Genomic DNA, 21755 nt, shown 5'->3' on the forward strand with positions numbered 1-21755 from the left:
GTTCGGGGCGCGGAGCAGGGGAGCGCGGAGTGGGCGGAGAGGGGGCGTAGGGGCGCGGAGTAGGAGGACGCGGAGCGGAGCGGCGGGGCGGAGGGGCGCGCAGCGGAGGGCGGGGCGGGGCGCGGAGGGCAGCGCGGAGTGAGCGGCGGGGGCTGCGGGGCGCGGAGTGGGGGGGCGGGGCGCGGAGCCGGGGACGGGAGGGGGCGGGGGGCGGAGGGGGCGCGCCCGGCGTCCCGCGGGCTGACGCTGGGCGCCCGAGCGCCGGGAGGGGGAGCCTGGGGCCCGCTGCCCGCCGCGCCGCGTCGGCGCTGCCCGCGCTGGGAGCTGAGAGCGCGGGGGGCGAGGAAACTTGTGGTGCACCTAGAAAGTTCCACCTTGGCGGCGGCGGCGGCGGCGGCGCGGCGGGCGGGCGGGCGGGCGGGGCGGGAGGAAGCGCGACCCCCGGGGCACCGGCGCGGCGCGCGGGCGGCAGGAAGGGCGGGGGCCGGCTTCCCCTCCGGGCGCTGCCGGTCCCCGGGTCTGCGGCGGGACGAGCCGCGCGGGGCCGGCGCACACGTGCCGGGGGGCGGGCGCCGGGGCCGGGCTCCTGGGGCCGGGCTCGGGCCGTGCTTCCCGCCTGGACGCGCCCCGGGGCGGCGATGGCGGGCTGAGTCAGCGGGGAGCGCGCGGGCGGGCGGAGGCCCGGGGCTGGCCTCCCCGCAGGTGAGCCGGCGGCCGTCGCCGCGCGCAGCGGCCGAGCGCCGGGGAGCGGATGCGGAGCGGCGCGGCGGGCGCGGGCCGGGCGCGGGGCGACAGCGGACTCCCGCGCCTCCGACGTCTCCGCGGGGCTTGGACGCCGCAAGGTAAAGCGACGCGCGCCGCACCCGGGCCCTCGGGCCCTTTGTTCCCCTCGGGGCCCCGCGGGCCGCGGCGGGGGCGCGGCGGGGGCCGGGGTCCTGGGCCGCCCGGGCGACCCGGGGCGGGGGCGGGCGCGGGCGCGGGGGCCGCCCGGGCGCTCGGGAGGGGCTGGGGTCGGGGTCGGGGTCCCGCCCGGCGGGGCGCGCGGGCATCCTTGCAGGGGCAGGTGCTCCGCCCCAGGCCGGGCCCGTGGCCGCCAGGTGCGCGGTGCCCCCGGTGTGGCAGGGGCCGGGGCCGGGGCCGGGAGGGGCGCGGGGCCGGCTGGTGCGGGGCTGCCCGGGGCGCTGAGGCTGCGCGGCCGCCCGTGTGCTCCCCGCCCGCTGGCCGGCGCGGCGCGCTGCCCCACCAAGTGCCCCGCTCGGGGAGAGCCGTTGGGCAGCTTGGCATCTGCAGAGGTGCCGGCGGCTGGTGCGGGGAGAGCTGCCCCGGGCGTCGCGTCTCCCTTCGCGCAGCTCCGGGTCCAGAGCGGCCCCGCGGCTCAGCGGGTGTCCGCGGTCCTGGGCCGAAGGACCGGGCTGCGCCCCGGGCCGAGCCCCGATGCTCGGGGACTAGGACAGCGCTGGGAAAAAGCGACCGACGGCATAGACTCTAGGGACCCTCCCCTGAATCCCGAGAACCCCGTTCCCACTTCCCACTTAGTGGCGTTGGGCGAGGGTTTGTCCTGTCGCTGCCTCCAGCCAGACACATGGACGTTGCCGGCAGATGGATCCAGAAAACCAGTATTGTCCTTTAGAGCTAAACTATTCTAGCTGACTAATGAATGCATTTTTTTTTTCTGCATGAAGATGATCTGAAAATGTCGTGCATCATGTTTCTCTGCACCACTGGGACATAAATTGTGTTTTTATGTAAACTGTTAAGTGGTGCTTGGGTTATTGACACGTACATAGCTTTCCTTTCCATCTCCGAGCGTATGGGGCTTTGTTTTAACCTGGAAACTTCCATACTAGAAGAGAAGTGAGGTGCCTCGATGCCATACACAGCAAGTCTGTGGTGTATTCATTGGGTGTTCATTCTTTTTAAACTGCTGAATAACACCAGTGACATTTATATTACTCCTAAGAAAATTTTTGTAGTGCCAAAAATGTGTCCAAGTGCCTATAAAGGACACTAGTGTTTTTAGAAAAATCTGTTCAGGTTTCAAACTTAACAGTGCATGAGCCTCTAATTGCTAACCTAAGTATATTTTGATTTGAATATGATGGACTTGATCGCTTATAGGAGATGATCTGCTGAGTTCCACTTTTTCAAGGATCGCTTTGTTCTTAATACATCACAGTAGGGGTTTACATCAGATAGACACGCCGTCCCTTCAGGATTAATGGGTGAGGCTTATCTGAATGATAAAGATACACAAGATTAACCATAGCGCGTCAATATGAAAGCCGATGATATTTTTGTGACTTTTAAAACTACGATGAAAGGAAAATGACACTTTTCTAAGCAGGAGAAATACCCTTATTCTCTAAATTCCTTTGAAGATTATATGAGCATGTGTCCCACCGTAATCTTGAAATGTTCAGAATTTGTTTTAATGTGCCTTAGACTAAGAAATACATTTCAAAAGTCCATTTTCTTAGTTATTGGCTAAAAAAAAGTACTAATTCAGAATAACAGTCTAATTTTCCTTTTACAAATCTATGTAATAGCCTCAAATAAACTTTTTTCTCCTGTGTGGTCATCTCAAGACAACCTGAATAACTTAAAAGGGTTACTCCTTTCAAGACACACAGCTTTCCCTAGGTGACTGTGCCAGCGCCTGTGGTGACACACCCAGGGAAAGTACACAGCTCCCTGTATTTTCAGAGCACCTCCCATCTTTCTGCCCCTTTCTCCTCATCCCTTCCCCTTCCTTGGGTCCGAGTGGCTTCCCGACCCTTCTGTGTCCCCATTCTTTCACCCTATTTCAGAGGTTTCTTCTTGGCTATCATTAGGCTCACCAGAGCCAGCCCTGCTTTGCTTTTCCCCATCATCCCTGATACTTTCCTTGGGCTCCTTGCTTGTTCGTGGAATACCAGATTTCCTAATTGTGCTGCCTTAAGGGAAGGGAATATGAAGAAACTCAAGTACCAGGAAATTAACCTCCTTTACCTCAGTGGTGTATGTTGAAACTGGTGTCTTTGACATAGAGCCCTCAGGGCAGTTTCCTCTTGGGCTTTGCTCAATGCAAAATAAATAGTAACCTCCTAGTAATGACTGATAAATATACTGACTAATGTCAATTTAGGATCACTTTGATTCCCTTTTCTTAACTGGCACTGAGTTGCTGCCAGGCTCACATTTGCATCACCAAAAATAGCTAAGAACTGTATGTTGAGCATCATATATGTTTGGTACTAGAGAAATATTTTTTAAAAGGGAGAAATGCAATCTCTGCCCTTGAAGAGTTTATAATCTAGAATTTCAGATTAATAACACACAAAATTATGGAACTAAGATCCATGATTATTAAGGGAATGTAACAGGAAAATGATGACATTAGAAATCATCCCATTTACATAATAGAAATTCTTTTAAACATCAAAAGATTGGGACTTAAAGGCCTCATAAAATTTTCATGCTGTTTCTGAGCATAGCCTCTTGCTGATACACAACAGCCTTACAAAATAGACCAGGTTGATGTCAGTACTGTAACCTTTCCTTCCTGTAGGTAAGGAAGCTGTGTGTGAGCCTAGCCTCCATGCTATCTGGACAGCACCTCTGCCCAGCCAGCTTCAAAGGTTAACTATTTGAAGCATTTTCCACTGAAGCATAGTTAGGGATCCTTAGGTTAGTGATAAATGATGAATGCAACATTTCTGGTCTCTGGAGTTTTTCTCACCTTCTGTTTCTCCAGCGCTCTTTTTTTTGTTCTTTCTCTTTTTGTGGTAAAGCATACCAGAAAAAGCCATCATTCATATGTGTGGGGCATTCTGCTCCTGTTATCAGATTAAGAGCTGCGAGTAATTTTGTAATCTATCCTACTATCAGAAAGCCCATTCTCAGATATCTCCTCAGCTGTGTTTAACAGTTTAGTATATTCCCCTTGGGATTTGTTTCAATAAAAACATCCAGTAAAATCTTACTACAGATCCTTTGCTTTTCAACGGACAAAATGAAGAAAGTGTTTTTATAAGCTGTAAAATGTAATTGAGAGAAAAATCACACGTGTGGCATTTGTAGCAGGAGGTGTGAGCTCAGTGGAAAAAAAGAAGTTAACTGGCTAATTGCATATCCAGGTATACATATTTCTTCTATGATTGTGTAAATTTGCACAAGTATATTTATGCAGGTTATGCATGTTGTCTTTAATTTCTGTAATTAATTGTGTAGCTATAGGGCCCGTAGAATTCATATTAAGAGCCTATGGGCCATATAGGGGTGCCTCATGGGCTCGGTCAGTAGAGCATGCAAGTCCATCTTGGGTTTGTAAGTTCAAGCTCCATGTTGGGTATGGAGATTATGTAAAAATAAATAAAATCTTTTTTTAAAAAAAAGAGCCTATGGGTCATAAAAATTGTATCATGATCCATAGAATTTGAAAATGTATTTCTTCTAATACAACAAAGGATTATTTATGAATATTATCAGGGCAGTTATGGAATACGGCCAGAGAATCACAAGTTCTAGAGAAAGCCAGGTTCTTATACTTTAAGAATGTGACTGAGGATTTAGTCATTCAGGATAATTTATTGAACACCTACCAGCCATAATTCTAGACTCTGGTAAAGCAGTAGAGAATAAAACAGACTAAGATCTCTGATATTATGATGCTCTGTTCTGTATTAAGGAAGGCAAACAATAAATAAAATACATAAATTAAAATGCTGTTTCTGAGTGGTGATAAGAGCTACGAGGAAGCAAAGTGAGGACTGTCAAGGATAAGAGAGGGTGGAGTGGTGATTGAAAAATTCAGTAAGATAAAAAAAAATTCAGTAAGTAGTAGTCAGAGAAGGCTTCACTTTGAAGGTGGCCTTTGAACTAGAACCTGGAAGAGATAAGAAAGTAAGTCCTGTCGATATCTGGAGTAGAGCTTCTACTTTGCACTTCTCAGGAGTGCCATTCTGGTTTTGTTGTCTCTGGAATTGTGCAGTGCCCAACCTGCACAGCTCCACTTGGAGTCCCTGATTGTTACCAGAAATACCCGGACCGTGCCTGCCATAGTTCACTGCAGGCTCAAAAGTGACAATGAAGAAGTGGCCACATCCCTTGGTTTATTGTGTATGGAAGAAGCAAACCCATGGTATTTTCCTGCATTTACCTGGTCCCATGTCCACATGCCATCCTTGATCAAGGTTATGGCTCCATTCAGACAATTTTCCTTCTTATTTTTTACACTGTAAACCTGGTCCAAAAGAATTTGTTGAGAGTAGTATTCACAGCCTCCATCTCCGATCCCTTCCATGGTAAATATCTGGGGACTGCAAAGGAGACAGTTGCTGCCTGTGTGTGCAGCCTGTTTTGCACTTCCTTCTTTCTTCTTTCTCTCCTTTCTTTTCCCTTTCCAATGTGAAGCCACTATGTCGGATTTTCTTCCTCTTTCTTTCTGCCCAATCTGTGTCCTGCATCAAGATTTGCCAACAGGAAAGAAAAAAAATACCCCAGAAACCCAAGAGAGGGCACCTTGTTGACTCAGTCAGTAGAACATGCAACTCACTCACTCTTGGGGTTGTGAGTTTGAGCCCCACGTGGAACGTGGAGATTATAGTAAAAAAAAAAAAAGATTTGCCAGCAGGTAACCTAAATGAATGAAACTAACCATTTCACTAGAAACCAACAACCTGCTTGGAAAAGGCCCCACCTAACAGGAGACAGCCAGCATTTGGCATCATCAGAGTTGCCGTGAAGCCCAGTAAGTGGCATGGGCCCGTGTGGTAGGTGTATCTTTCAGATTTTCAAGAGAAGCTAGAAACCTCTCCACTTTAAAGTGTTGACTCAGCATCTTTTAAAATAGTGTGCAGGATTGACAAAAAGTTTCGGTGTCAGATTTGGCTTCTGGTGGTCTTGTTTGCAATCCTTAGCCATGACTATACCTGCCAATTGGTCCCCTGTGTCACCTTCAGGTGTTGTTGAATTCAGCAGCATGTATGGCCAAAGATGCCCAGAGCCACTTTTGCCGCGTGCTTATCTTCTAGAGTTCTCAGATTCTTCCTCCCTCTAGAAAATTAGCTTAGCAATCCACAAAAAAAAAGATATTATATAATTCATCACCTTTTAGCACGCACTTGTTTTTCTTTTTTTTTTTTTCACACTTGTTTTTCTAAGCTCTTCAACAAATATACTTTCTATCAAACTATGTATATTTGTGAGCTAAAGGGTAATCTACTTTTTTTCATTCTTAAGTGAAGCAGTCACTTTCTGAAGCCTCAGTTCATCATAACTTTATGTATAGATTTCATTTCCAAGTTCTCATTCAGGATAAACTCCCTCTTTGGAATACTGGTGCTTTTGTTATGTTGTGTTTTGTTTAGATGTGCCTGAACTTGACTAGTTACTTCTCTACAATTGAAATTTAAAACATGTACAGCATTGGATTCAAGTGCCCTTTAGAAACCATCAGATCAGTACTGCAATCTATTTTTCCAAAGGAATGAAAGCTCACAGGTTGTGCACTAACTTGTTTCCTTTAATCCTAAAAACTCAGTGAAATGCCCAGGCTAGTGGCCTTCCGGAAGGCCATTGTGTTAGAACGGAAGACTATGTACTGTATTTCTTCCTACTATTTTAAATGCAAATATAATAATATATCATGAAACAGAGCACATATTAATATCAGTGGCTTTTTCCTGTTTTGAAGTGATCCCTTGTTACCCGATAGTTGGATCTAAAATCTTAGTCCAATTTTGAAGTTGTATGTAAGAAAAAATAATTGACTTGAAGGAACTGAAAAGTACTGCAGTTATTCCATAAGACCATGGGAATGTTTCTAATTTTTAATATTTTATTGAAAATATCAAGAAGAACATTCAAAGCTGGAGACCTTTGAAATACAGTTGATCGTTGAACAGCAAGGGGGTTGGGGCACTGACCTCCTGTACAGTCAAAAATCTGCATGTAACTTTGACTCCCCCAAAATTGAACTAATAGCCACTGTTGACTAGAAATCTTACCAAAAACAGTTAATACATATTATGTTACATATATTATATACTGTATTCATATGATAAAATGAAAAAATGTTTTTAAAAAATCCTAAGGAGGAGAAAATACATTTGCAGTACTGTACTGTATAAGTGGACCCATGCAGTTCCAACCTTGTTGAAGGGTCAGCTGTAATGTAGTCTTCACAAGACACAGAGAGAGAGAGAGAGAGAGAGAAAGGAGTGGGGTAAATTTGTTTAACAGAAGGCAGGTTGTCTCCTTTGCAGTCTAATCATGTGAGAAAGGAAAATCCAGCCAAGTTTTGGGTCTACAAGACAATTCAAAGTATCTTTAAAAATAACTTTTGGCGTTTCTTAAGACCAATGTGTGTTCAGACCAACATTTTAGCTCTTAAAATTTAAACCTCGGGGTCTTTTAAAGGAAATTTAATCCATGTGTTTTTGATTCACTAAATCCTAAATCATTACCCATAAACTGTATGTCTCTCTAAGCTCTTTGATGTTTAAGAAATCTTTGAAGCCATGTAAGGCCTTTTTTGTTGCAGAAGAATAGGAAGTTGGTTTTCGCTAAGGGTCAGTAAACAGCATCTTCAAAAATCTGAATTAGGTCTAAAATCTCACAACCATAACAGAATGAATATTTGAATGAGTGCTAATGCAGTTTTCTGATGCAATGTGAAAAATGTAAGTACTTTTAAAGACCCAGTATTATTTAGCTGTAATTCTTACTACCCCAAGGAAATGATTTTGGCTTAAAAAAAAAAAAAAAAAAAAGATAAAGCCCAAATATTTAACATTTTATCCTAACACACAGTAGGTACTCAGTAAATGTTTTGTTGAATGTTAAATGAATGACTTTTTCTTCTGCCCAGAACCTTCCAGCTAATGTCAATCTTTCTATTCAATAGCAGTATCCATCTGTCATGTTTCAGGATGAATCTATTCTAAGTCAGTGACCTGGTTCGACAAATTTTAAAAATAAGCCATCAAACTAAATATATGACATTTATTGAAATTCATTCTGTACCACGAAGCAACTGCCTTGCAAAGAGTGCTGAAAATAGGAAGGCATTTCTGGGCTAATTAGATTAAATATTCAGTTGTTACCATATGCTTTCTGAAAATTGATTTTTTCCCCATCTTACTTCTCCTGCCATCCTTCCTCCCACCTTGACGTGCTTACTGATTGAAAGCTTTGCACAGAAAAGGGCAGGTCGTTTGTATCCATAAGCAAGTTCAAACAGGCTTAGAAAACGTAATGCTATAATCATAAGTTGCCGTAATGTAGGAGGAAAGAGAGGGATACTCAACAATAATGGGGGTGTGGGGTTTTGCTCCAGATTACATAGATGACACATCTTTGAACTCTATTGTGTGGAGAAAAACACCTTCTTACTGTAGTTAGACTTCCTGTTTATGAGTGTGTATTTTCTGGTGACTAGACTTCCCATATGGACTCTGCACAAATATGTAGTTTTAAGTGCCATTGAAATGCACAAGATTAGGGTACTGATGGCTATGGAGACAGCAGCCCCTCTCTAAAAGAAAGAAAGCAGTATTTAGAAGAAGGCATAGTAATGAAACATGGGCATTGAGAAGTTTCCTGATACCATGTTGTGTATTTCTAACTACTCCCTGCATTTTGTCCTCAGAAAACCTTTCCTGATCAAAAAAGGGTGTTGTTTCTGTATGACATTGGGGTGACAGATTTTGGTGATTTCTTATATCTCGGTGGGGAAAGAAAGGAAAATTGTGTTATTATGGTCTTTAGGTAGAGGTCCTTTTAGGTGAACCTGACGGTTTACGGAATACATATACCATCATTAAACTTGTTTTGAAACTCAATTATGATAGCACTGTGTAAGGAGTAACTTATTCATATAGTTTTGACATGCTTAATTTCTGTGTAAATGGTTGCTCAAACCACTAGTAATTATCATATATCAATATCTGCATATTCATATTTAGATGATTCTTAAAACTAAAATTTCTCATAATTTGATAAATAAGCAGTCACATGCCCTCCTATCTGTACATTTGGAACACTGTAGTTCCCTTTAAGAAGGTCTCTGTGATAACTCTCAAGCCACAGATGGAGAAAATAAATAACGAAAGAGAAGACTTAGAAGTTTCAATGGGGTGTTAGCTCAGTGAGGTTACAGGAGGGGAGAGGTGGGTGGATACCCGCAGGTGGTGAAGAAAGTGGCACAATGAGGAATCAGGCTGCTGCCTTCCAAATAGGAAAAAGGCTGGTCAAAACTGAGTGGGGAATCAAGGGACACTCACAGGAAAATGGTAGGGCATGTGATAAGGAAGCAAAGTCTGAACTTCCTCTGTCATGTGGCTTGATTCCGGGCGAAGCAAGACTATCATCTGGCCAGTCCGAGATCAGCCTCTTACTCTGTTCTACCCTCAGACACCAGTAAGAATAGCCGCGTTCTGTAGCAGGAAGCAGAAGGATCGTTTATTCTGAGTGTTCGGGGTGTATTCTAAGCATTGCAGTCAACACTACAAATGAAATTCTACGTTCTTAGAAAAATTCATGATATTAAAAGAAAAACTAAGAAAACTTAAAAAAAAAAATTTACACCACGTTCTTAACTGGCATTTTCTAGTGCATCAGCTCGTTATAATGCATCAATAACTGTTGGGATCAAAAGTTACAGCCCTCAAAACTATATCCGTAACTGTTCTCTGTTGGAGGGCCATCTGCCGTGGGTATATCTCTCTTTCAGGTATTGTCCTGAGGCTATTTCTTTGGGCTTTGATTATACAGAGTTCATGCTGGAGTATGTGTAGTAATTACGTTTGTTATATTCCAAACGCAAACTCAGACAGTGGTCTGAAGACTCGAGGAAAGCTTCTATCGGCGTCTGCCTTTACTTTCAGTCTTTTTGCTCCTCTGAGAGTCTTAGGTGAGCAGCTATCGCCTGACTCTGGCCTCACGTTCAAGCAGAATGCCTTCAGCTCCTGCTGCACCATGCAGGGTTTGCTCATGGTCTGACCACTGGCCAGTTGAGACAAAGACAGCAGGCAAATAGAATATTTTAGGGCCTGCGTGAACCTTTGGGCTTAAAATGTTATTACCCTAGCTGGGTTTTTTTTAAGTTAAGTATAAGATCATACTATATATATATTTTTTAATATTTTATTTATTTATTCATGAGAGACCCAGAGAGAGAGGCAGAGACACAGGCAGAGGGAGAAGCAGGCTCCCTGGGGAAGAGGAGGAGCCCGATGTGGGACTCGATCCCTGGACCCCAGGGTCATGCCCTGAGCTGAAGGTAGACGCTCAACCACTGAGCCACCCAGGCGTCCCTACAATATATATTTTAAGTTCTACTGAATTATATAAAGAAGCAGCCAAATAAAGTTTGTTGACAGAAAAAAGTGTCTTCCTAACAGAACTGAATACATATTTTGGACTTTTCAGAAATTCACTTTTTGTCATGTCAAAATTAAGATACTTCTAAATTTTATTTCAGTTTTATTCACATATACTTGTTTATTGAAATCTGTACATCAGAACTTAATGATTTTAAATATTCTTCTGCTCTTCACAGAGCTTACAAAATAGATTGGTCAATAGATTGTTCTCCCCAGAAGAGTATACAGATAAAACCCCAGACAGTTTCATTAACCACAATGAAAGGTGACAGCCCTTCAGTCTATGTCATAAGTTGATTAATTACTTTCCAAATGTTACTAAAGATTCTGAATGAATAACTAGACTGGTATTTAGAATCAAGCCTCCCTCACAATTCCTAAATGGGTTTTAATTTTCAGAGTTAGATGATCATTATATCTGATTCATTTCTTTCACATCTTCAAATTGTTGGTTTTATTGAAAAAGAGAGCAGAGTAACTGGCTCAGTATGTTTTCCTTTTCCCTGAAATTATTCCTTGTGGTTTTCAATAAAACTGGTTTTGAAATAAAAATAATAAAATGCTGGCATTGCCCTTTAATGAAGGCCCATAGATCTGATGAGTTATATAAACATTACAAGGAATTCACTACCAAGGTCATGATCATGGAACCATTTAACTTCCAAGTCTACCTTGTTGGCTGCTTGGACACTCCATTGGAATCAGCATCGTTATTAGGATTTGTATTGACTCAGGCAAACTTTTTAGTCATTTCCCGTTCTCCACATTCCCCCAGTGATTCCAAACTTTCACCATTTTCTTAACCTCTTGAAATCTCTTTGGCCTCCTTTATTCTCCATGTAATATCTCCCTTTATAGCTTAGAGAATAAACAGAAGCCCAGATGGTTTCCATGTCGCCCGTTCTTACCTCCCTGCTTCTGTCTTAAATGTTGAAATAGTCTTTTCAGCCTATGCTCTTGATGCCATTCTTCCCGACATCTTGGAGCACCTTGCTGCATCTTCCCCTCCCTACCAACCCCGCCCATCTTTTAAAATCTCCCTCACTTTTTTTCATTCGGCCCTTGCTCAACTTGCTGCTGCTTCTAGCAAGAAAGCACATCTGCAGACATTCTGATAGGATTTTCACTATACAGCGATAGTAAGTATTCACTCCCGCTTCTGCCTTATGCTTTAAATAAATTTAGAATTCTTGAAAATAATTTCTAACTCATTGTCTCTATCCTCAATCATTCTTTAATTCATTCCACTCAAGCAGTGTGTTGCCAACTACCAAGAAGTTGTCTTCACTCTAATAACCAGCAACCTCCTCATTGCCAAATCTGATGGACACTTTTGTTTTTATTCCTCTTGACCTCTCTGTGAGATGTGACACCGTACGTATTGCTTCTGTTTTTTTGAAATTTCTAGCTTCTGAAATACCAGACTTCCTTTTTACATTTAAAGTTTGGGTTTAGGGAATCCCTGGGTGGCTCAGGGGTTTAGCACCTGCCTTTGGCCCAGGGCATGATCCTGGAGATCTGTGATTGAGTCCCACGTCAGGCTCCCTGCATGGAGCCTGCTTTTCCCTCTGTCTGTGTCTCTGCGTCTCTCTCTCTCTCTCTCTCTCTCTCTGTCTCTCATGAATAAATAAAATCTTTAAAAATAAAAATAAAGTTTGGGTTTAAACTTTACATCTGAAGTTTGAATTCCTTCATTCTACATATTGAACATGCCCACAGGTGATCTCACTTTTTTCCATGACTTCAAATACAATGATGGACCAGTGGTTCACAAATGCTATGTCCAACTCTCTGCTCTAGAGCACCATGGCCATGTTATTAGCTACCTATGAACACTTCCACTCAAATGACCAAAAGACACCTCAGAGTTATTAACCAAACTATTTCTTTTGCCCCCCAAACTTTTCTCTGCCTGATGATCTTACCATTGTTTATGACACCCAAAATAGACATTTTTTAGTCATCCCTGACTTCTTACAGTCTTCCCCTATGATCACAATCCATGTTGGATCATCTTCACATAAATTTTAGCTCTTGAATATCTTTCTAACCTAGTCTTTTTTTTCTATCATATCCATACTGTCAGAGTCTTTGTTCAAGGTCATTCTTTATTAATTCATTTCATTATTTCTTCTTCAACAAATCTTTGCCAGGTGCTGTGTAATGACACTGTGCAAGGGGCTAAAAATGGGGCTTCCAGTCTAGTGAGAGATACAGATAAGTGAATTACAATAGAACATAATAAAGTCTAACTAAGGAGAAGGCAGATTTGACATGTGAGCATGTAAAACGGTTTCGAATCTATTCCTAGAGGGTGAGAGAGGTACCGGAGAAGGCATCCTGAACGAAATGTCACACCTATGGTAAGACTTGAGGAAAGGGTAAGTTAACCAGGTGAGGACAAGTGTATTCCATAAAAAGGGACCCACATGTTCTGAGACCCAGAGCAGGAGAGCACATGGCTTGCTTCAGCAACTTGAAGAAGGGCAAGGTGGCTAGAGCCTAGATTCCTAGGGGGATGATGGCAAGAGGTGAGGCTGGAGAGTTAGGGTGAAGCCAAATGATGCATGGCTTTTAAGCTGTGCCGAGGAGTTGGACTTTTTTTTTTTTTTAAGATTTATTTATTCATGAGAGAAACACACACAGAGAAAGAGAGGCAGAGACACAGGCAGAGGGAGAAGCAGGCTCCATGCAGGGAGCCCAATGTGGGACTCGATCCCGGGTCTCTAGGATCACGCCCTGGGCTGAAGGCAGCGCTGAACCGCTGAGCCACCCGGGCTGCCCGGGAGTTGAACTATTTTTAAAGAGCAAAGCGACATGATGGGATTGTCATTTTAGAAAGATACCTCTGGTGAACTGGGGAATGGATAATCAAGGAGCAAGGATGGAGTCGGAATACCGGGTGGCAAGCTGTCGTCGTAATCCAGGCAAGAAGTGGCACTGCCCTCCACTGTGGTGGCAGTGGGGATGGAAGCAGATGGACATATCTAAAACACCTCCCGGTGGGGGTCAAGGGTGATGTCCTGGAAGAGTGAGATATGTGAGACCTGGAGATGGGATCTGGAGCGGTAGAGCAAGTTTTCAGGGGAGTAAGTGGAGGTGCCAGGAGGTCATCTGACGTTTGTCTCATCTGCTGCTTTTCCCCGGCCTGCCAGCTGTGGTTGCCCTGGCACAGAGGCGTCCTCTGCGTTCTCTACACCCCTTCTTGGGGCTCTCGTCCAGTCTCAGGGCTTTTCATGCCACCAGTACGCACACGACTTCCCCACTGACGTCTCCAGCGCAGACCTTTCACCTCAACCAAGGACTCCGCTATGCAGCCGCGCGCCGGGCATCTCCAACTGGAAGCCTGAGAAGAGCGGCGCCCCGGTCCCCCGCGTTCCTGCCAGAGCCTCTCCACGTCGGTAACTGGCAAAACCCTTCTCCCTGTTTAAAAAGCCAAACTATCTGGAGTATTCCTGACTGCTTTTCGTCACACGCCTCATCTCCAGGTCCATTAGCAAATCCTCATAGGTCTGTCTTCAGGTTGGGACCGGATGCAGCCGCCTCCTACCGCGCGCCCCGTCCTCTCCGGCCTCCTGACTGACCTCCCTTCTCCATTTTTGCCCCGTGGCCTCCCCCTGCACCACCAGGCTCCTTCCGCACACAGTCAGGGTGATTCCGTTCAAACGTATCCACTGCCATGCCCGTACCCTGCAGCGGCTCCTCATTCCGCCCCCTTGAGAGCCCACGTCTCACAGTGACCTACGAGGCCCCACATGGTTTGCCTCTTTGTCCTCTCTGGTCTGGTCTTGTCTCCTGGGCCGGGGCCCAAGCTTCTTGGCTGTGCCTCTGCTGCGCCTCCGACGCGTCAGGCACCCTGTCCCGCGACCCCTCTTGCCCCTGCAAGGAAAACTGAAATCTCTTTCACATCTCCGGTGGCAAAGTCCTCTCCTCCTTCAGCTCTTTCCTTAAAAGCCACCTTCCCAATTTGTCAAAGCCACAGGCCTGTCCCACCAACTTCCTTGTCTGTGCTCCTGGTCCCTCAACCCTGCGTTCTCCTTCTTTTTTCTCCAGCGACACTGAACACTCATCACCTTGGAACACACCACATGTATGTATGACTTGTTGTCTGCACCCAACTGCTAGAAAGTAAGTTCCACAAGAGCAGGAGCGTTTGTTTTGCTTCCTGATGGACCCCACCCACCCACCCCACCCCAAGCACCTCCCATATATTAAGACCTTAATTTTAATATTTGTCAGATTTGGCCGTAAGTAGCTGTTGGGCTTAAAAAAACTGATGCTTGAAGGATGGACGGCTTGACTCTCTGGAAATAAAGAGGTGAAGATACGGGGGTCTTCACCCTTGTTAATCTTCTATTGCCCGGACAGACACGGTGACCTTCTGTCATGCCTTCTGGCCTCTAGCTTCAGTCCACTCGCCACACCGCCGCCCAGGTTGTCTAATATGTAGTTGTAAGGACTGTGCTCACTGCCATCCCCTGCTTGAACCCTCCCCCCCCCCCCCCCTGACTCTTCACTACACGTAGACTACAGATCCCTCAGCAGGATGCCTAAGGCTTTCTGTGATGTGGCCCCGGCCTAATCTTCCAGTTTCATCCATACCCAGTCCAACCCACATAGTCCCTGTGCCAACTACAGCTTCCAGAACAGCCCTGCACGTCCTGTCTGTCCCCTGCCTTCAGTATGCCTAAGCAACTCCAGCTTAACCTGCAAAACCCAACTCAGGTGATCTCTGCACACTGACATACTCCTTGACGCTCCCTCCATCTGCCTCAATTTGCTGTTCTTCCCTCTGCTCCTTCAGCAACGTGCACCTGTCTTTAAAGCGCTTTGTAGCACAGTGGGGCGGGAGGCTGGGCCTGCCAGTCAGTAAGCAACACCAATATCCTTGAAAAGGGTTTGGGTTTTTTAATGTCTTGCCCTCTCAGTTCTCTCTGTGTTTCTCTTTCCCTCAAGCACACATACCCCCTACATATACACACACAACTGCCTTGGATTATTTTGCCTTGAACTGATCAGTTATATAAATGCAATCCTGAGCGCAGTCGTTTTTAAGTTGTACTAACCTTTTGGTTTATTGATTTTTCAAGGATCCAGAGTGTTTACTGAGTTTTAGAAATCGGATTTTGTACTTACGTGCTTATTTTTCTGTACTGTCCTTTTTTTTTTTTTTTACGAGAATAGCTTTTGCTTAGCATTCTCTATCTCTTTAAAAGTATTTATAGAAAATTTTGTTCAGTTCTTTTACTCTCTGATTGTATTTGATCTCAGTAGAGTGATACTTCTTTGCTTTTAATTTTTCTCCCAATGCTGTTAGAATTGCATTATATTCACCCAAGGAATCCACGTCTATGTAAAATATGACGAGGTTTGGCTAGTCCATCCACTCATAGTATTTTTATGATTTCTAAAAGTCTTTTTCTATTTTTCCCGAAAAAGAAAATGTTATACATACTGACAGAATTTACCTTGAGAAAAGTCCCTAGTTCATTCCCCTGGCAGAGAATCTACCTGCTAACTCTGATTTCCAAGAGAAGTTCTCAGGTGTGGGCAAAATAAAATTCAGACCCACCCCTAAGGACTGAATGAAAATAGAGTTCTAAGGTAACACCGACCTCACATGGATTTAACTCCTATTTTGGAGTTAGGGCCTGGCCTTTGGCACTCCTGTGTCTCTCCCCTGGTCTCTCTTCCCCTGGATACTGGTTTCTCTTTACAGGACAGCTACCAGGACACAAATGGGGTCCACTAGCCATCATCATGTCTCACAAATATTTGATTTCTCCTTTACCTAACATCAGAGAGATTGATCAGTCATGTGGTCCCGATTCTGAGTACAGCTCTCCCTGTTTGGAATTTACCATGCCTTGTGCTGAGGACATTTTCCAGCACTGAGGGAGGGAAATGTCTGATTCATTAGTGAATAATGTACCAGCTTCCTCTCTAACTTGTCTCCCTGCGGTGCTTCACATTCTGACTGTTCAGTCAGGTTTATCCTATTCCAAGAACCTTGTGTTTGAAAACGACTGGAAAAAGTTGCTAAGCCTATTTTATTTTAATATACATACTTAGGAAGATGCTTCTCATGTGTGATTTGTAGCTTCATGCTATTCACCGTGCCTGGATTAATTAAAGAAAAACTGGTAGCCTTTCTGCACAATCTGGACTATAAAAGTATACCTATCCATCAGGCTGAAAATTATTTTTAAGTACATTTACAGGTTTTTCAAGCATCTTAGCACTTTCTTAACAGTGAAAGTTCAATATTCACATTTTCAAGGGCATGAAACATTCTTGTCTGACCTACCGCTTACTAATGGGGCAAAAGCCTGTCCAGTCATTCAGGACTCCGACAGTTCAATGTATTTTCTCAACAGGACTTTTTACAGTATGTACAATGTTAAAACAAATGTCCATTTATTCTTCTTTCCCACAAGTTGAATACTTTCAGCAGTTCTTAAAAGGACAAAGATGTTTACTAACAGACTATGAATGTATGAAGGATAATCTTGAGACTATAATGAAATTCTGTTCTTTTTATCTTTATTCTTACCAGGTCAGAGTTGGACAATGGTCTTAGTCATGTGTTACAACTAGAAAATGCATAGTTGGCTTTTTCTGATGCTACAATTAATCATTTTTAACTTTGAAAATGCTTATTGAAAGAAGAAGGGATGCAATATTGGATAAGAATCTGAGTAAAAGCACCGCTTAGGTCTCTTTCAAAGAAATAGTATTTGTATAATCATCAAGCATCAGTGTTTAGAGGAGCCCCTAAAACATTAATTAATTAAAACACATGAGAATTATTCTTGCGCCATGTTTAGTTTAACTTCTTTTCTCTTATAGCCACCTTTACATGATTTTTTTGATAAGCTTGTTTATTATAAAAAAAGTATACAAATCAATCTAGGGATAGTTTTTGTTTTAGAAATTTCATGTCAGTGACAGGCTGCCATATACAGTGTAACTTTTCTCCACAAGTACACAAGTCTTTTCCTTGATTTTTATTTAAAAAAAAAAAAAGTAAAAGTAAATAAATAAATAATTAATTTTTAAAAAGTATTTTTACTGCCTTTCATATAGTTACACCCTCACTGATATTTAAAATCACCTATTTGAAACAGTTTACTCTGGTAGTCACTTTGAAAACAGCATGTTTTAGACACACAGCAACAGCACAACAAAACCAAAAATAATCGTATACAATTTTGCAGCATGTATATGCTACAAAACTTTAAAAATACTGTTCTATACCAGTAGATAAATATGTTTGGCCAAAATCTTTTCAGTCTGAGTTCTGTTAGTAAAAAGGATAATTATTCCCTTACTTGTCTTCATTTGCCTGCAACTAGGATTGTCACATACAATAAATTCATGGGACATATTTATACTAAAAAATTATTCATTATTTATCTGAAATACAAATTTAACTAGGAATCCTATGTCTTTATTTGCTAAACTTAACTGGGAATGTGGGTTGGCTCATCTTTAAAGTGGTAACCCCCTTTTTGTTGTTCTTCCTTAGCATGGAAGGCCCTTACAATGGCCTTTGCCTTGGAGGACAACTTAAGAAGGACTCAAGAATTTGAGACAGGTTTAGAGGAAAACCACAAATGGCCAAAGGGTTGGAAAATAAGAAATAACAATATTTAAACTGAGAGGATTATGGTGATGAAACAGTTACCAAGTATTTGGAGTGGGCTCACCCAGTGGACTGTGCCAAGTTCCTCATTTTTGACGAAGGCATCCAAAAACTGGCTAAAACACAACTTAGGATAAGCATGGTAGCTACATTTATCGAATGCCAATGTTTGCTGCATGATTGAATGCCAGTGTCTTATGATTTATCGCTAACCCTTATGGGCAACCCACAAGATGTATATCATTATCCCCATGTTTTAGATTAAAAAAAAAAAAAAACTGACACAGTATGACACTCCAGTCATAAGACAGGTAATTGGTAAAGCCCAGATTCCCATCACATCAAATTCTGTCTAACAGCAAAGCCCCGTACACTCTCCACTACATCTCATCTCTTCTCTAGAAGGTTTTATGAGCTATTGGGAAGAATGTTGTCAAGCAAACTTGTCTATAAATATTAGATATAGGACTGACTTGTGAGTATTTAGATCGTTTAAATGTGGTCATATAAAAGAGCAGTTGAATGTCGGGCTGAAAAATCCTCCAGATTTCTTCTGTCCTCTCAACTTACAGTTAGAAATCATTGTCAAAGAAGGGGCATCTGAGTAGCTCAGGTTAAGGGTCCAACTCTTGATTTTGGCTCAAGTCATGATCTCAAGGTTGTGGGATCAAGCCTCACATCGGGGCTCTGTGCTGGGCATGGAGTCTGCTCAGGCTTCTCTCTCTTCCTTTCCTTCTGCCCCTCCCTCCATCCTCACTTTCTCTCCCTCTACAAAAGGAAAGAACATTATTCATTGTTAAAGTAGTGTCTGGCTACATTAGATGGGATTTTTGACATGCATATTGTTTTATCTTCCCAAAGTCAGTTTAGACTTTTTTTTTTAATGATCATAACACTATTAAATCTTTAGGCATAAGAATCAAATGTTTAACAAAGCATGTTTTAAAATGTGCTTTCTCCACAGCCTGGTAGCTCCATTCTCGATTTAGGTTACACACTTAGATTTTTAACATTTATCTTGCTGTCTTCATATCCACAGACTATATACTTTTTGGAGAGTAGGAACTCTGAGTATCTAGATAAGGGCATGGTATCCAATGGATGCTAACAAATATTTGATTAATATTGTGTGATATAATTCTTCATAAGTAGTGAATGTTTATAAGTACACTATTTTATTTTATTTTTCCATCTTTTTAAGATTTTATTTATTTATTCATGAGAAACACAGAGAGAGAGGCAGAAACACAGGCAGAGGGAGAAGTAGGCTCCTTATGGGGAGCCCCATTTGGGACCCGATCCCAGGACTCTCTGGGATCATGACCTAAGCCAAAGGCAGACGTTGAACCACCGAGCCACCCAGGCACCCCTAAACACAATATTTTAAATGTCACCAGGAATCTCCTATTACAATCTTATTTCTTTAACTTCATTTTTCTGGGCCTATTTTGAAAGTTAACAAATAATATAAGTATAGAAAGGACTAAGAATTTTTCTTAGGATTTCACTCTGCAAGTCCTTCTGGAGATTTAACTATGACTGCTTTTTATGGCTGCAATTTCCTTAATATGGGGCCTCAGCCATTTCCATCATCATAAATCCCTTTTATATACTTAAAAGCAGTATTGAAATTTTTTCTGCTTTTTATATCTTGCCTCTTCACTTAGATACATTATTTCTGTCTTGAGATTATGTTATGTAAATATTGTTTTAAAAAATTGAAAATATATGGCAGGAAAGAGCTAGTATACCACCTCAGAAATTTTAACTAATAGATGTGTTTCCAAATGCAAAGTGGAATATTTATTCAAGTAAATAAGGAAACCATCTTTGTTCTTTGTTCTAATTACTTGAATATTTTACTGAAAATTGCTTTTATGCACTTGACTTTGTGTTTAAGCTCACAGGTTTGTAATATCTTTAGATGGACATGATTTGGTCAGGACTTTTTCAGGAAGAAGGAATAAAAGAATCACAGTGAAACTGCTGATGAAAAAAAAAGAGAGAGAAAGGAAGGAGGAAAGATTTTACTGGTTCTGGTTAGCTTAAGACATGGTGGGTACGGATGCTCAAACAGTCTCATGGAAAACCTGCCTCTCTCCATGTCTGGGTTCTCCTTCCCCTTGGGTCAGTTTTGTGTTCAGGCAACCTTTCTCCACATACTGGCAACGTTGGGCATCAGAAACTTTTAAGTTAACATCATCTGTAGTGTTTGTGATCTTTCAAAGAGAGACATTCTCTCCCAGTATCTACATTAAATCTCAAAAAAAGAGTCTGATTGGTCCCGCTTTTTAGTCACATGCTTATCCCGACCAAGCTGTGTGTCAAAAGGAGAGTTCATTGAAAGGCCGGCTGGGTTTGCAAGCTCACCTTGTGGTAAGGGAGGTAAGCCATGTGATGACAGCCCCATTAGAGAGGAGGGAGAGTTTTCAAAAGAGTTGCCAGTAGTAGAGACAATGAGAGCCTGATACGTTAAAACAAATGTTTACTAAAATATTACACCTTTTGATAAAATCAAAATATCAATCAATGATAAAAATGATCATTGATCAAAATATCAGTCAATGATAAAAATCATTTTTAGGAAGTGCAAACAATTTAAAATAGCTCAAATAAGCATAATACATCTTTTTTAAAGCACTAGAAAAACACTCAGAAGAACCATATTGCATGTTTAGTACATTTTAGATAATGTTTTATCTCCTTTGAAGCTCAGTTTTGTCATCTGAAAGGGAATAATGCCTACCTTATAAGGTAATTATGCAGATTAGAGGTGAGAATGTAACTGACTGTAAACTATGTAGTGCTATCTATATAGTTGTAAAGTTTTATGATTTCTAAGAAAATCGGTTCTAAAGGAAGCAAAGTTCCCCCTGTCAGAGTCTAGAAAGTCTCTTACAGATATATCCCATTACACTCGTGGTGTTTTTTTCCTGAGCAATCAGTGCTTAACTATAACACACCAGGGCTTTGTGACCCGTTTTTGTTGATTGAGGAGGACAATAATGACAACAGTAGTAGTAGTGATAGGCACAGGTGGCTACTCAAGAAGTTCTTAGAGAATTAAATGTATTTCTGGGGAATGAAAAACCCAAGCTAGCTCAGTGAAAAAACCAGAGGCAGATAGATGGCAGACAGAGTGGAGTAACTGGTCTTAAGTTTAGTCTGAACTGATATTCCTCGCTAACAACAATCCTCTTTGAAGGAAATACTCCTAAATACCCAGGGTTTAATGGCCAAGGTGCCATTCAGATAATTACTCCCAGGAAATGTTTTGCCAGTGAGATTATCTTAACTACCAACTGAAACGGAATAAAGAAATGTTTTATGGATGATTCAGTTTCACCTGCTATGTGTACAACATTTTAAGAGAATGAATTAGTCAATCTGCTTGAATCATCTTTACGTGTTCCTTTTAGTAAAGAGCTCAAAATTGGTTAAATGGCCAGCACTATTTCAGAAAGAAAGAAAAAAAAAACAGAAACAGTAAAAAAGACATTCTATCTTGAAAGCCTGATCCAGGCATGTCACGGGAATAAATGTATCAAGACAAAAATATATGAAAAGTGGAAGTATTTCTGGAGTCACTACCAATATAAATATTAAAATTGCTCACACATCCCAATCTGGCAGATTACATAGATAGAAAAGAAAAAGCAATATATGCCAACACAATGGCATTGAAGTAAAATGTGATTGTAGAAAAACAACCTCAGAGTGGGAAATTACTGTAGTTAGAAAATAAC

General features: G+C 42.6%; 1 protein-coding gene across 2 annotated transcripts in view; it reads left to right on the forward strand.

The window, feature by feature from the left end:
• The first annotated feature begins 468 nt into the window (after window positions 1-468).
• The window catches only part of MET (MET proto-oncogene, receptor tyrosine kinase), a 126589-nt gene continuing 105302 nt past the window's right edge, over window positions 469-21755 (forward strand). The window contains exon 1 of one of the 2 annotated variants that reach the window (XM_025464745.3): window positions 469-842. In XM_025464745.3, the coding sequence (XP_025320530.1) occupies window positions 752-842 (91 nt within the window). In that variant the 5' untranslated portion in view covers window positions 469-751. Of the gene's footprint in view, window positions 843-13519; window positions 13766-21755 lie in introns of those variants that run through there. The other variant, XM_025464746.3, reaches the window with a different exon arrangement.

The sequence above is a fragment of the Canis lupus genome, chromosome 14, assembly GCF_003254725.2.
Source record: "Canis lupus dingo isolate Sandy chromosome 14, ASM325472v2, whole genome shotgun sequence".
NCBI lineage: Eukaryota > Metazoa > Chordata > Mammalia > Carnivora > Canidae > Canis > Canis lupus.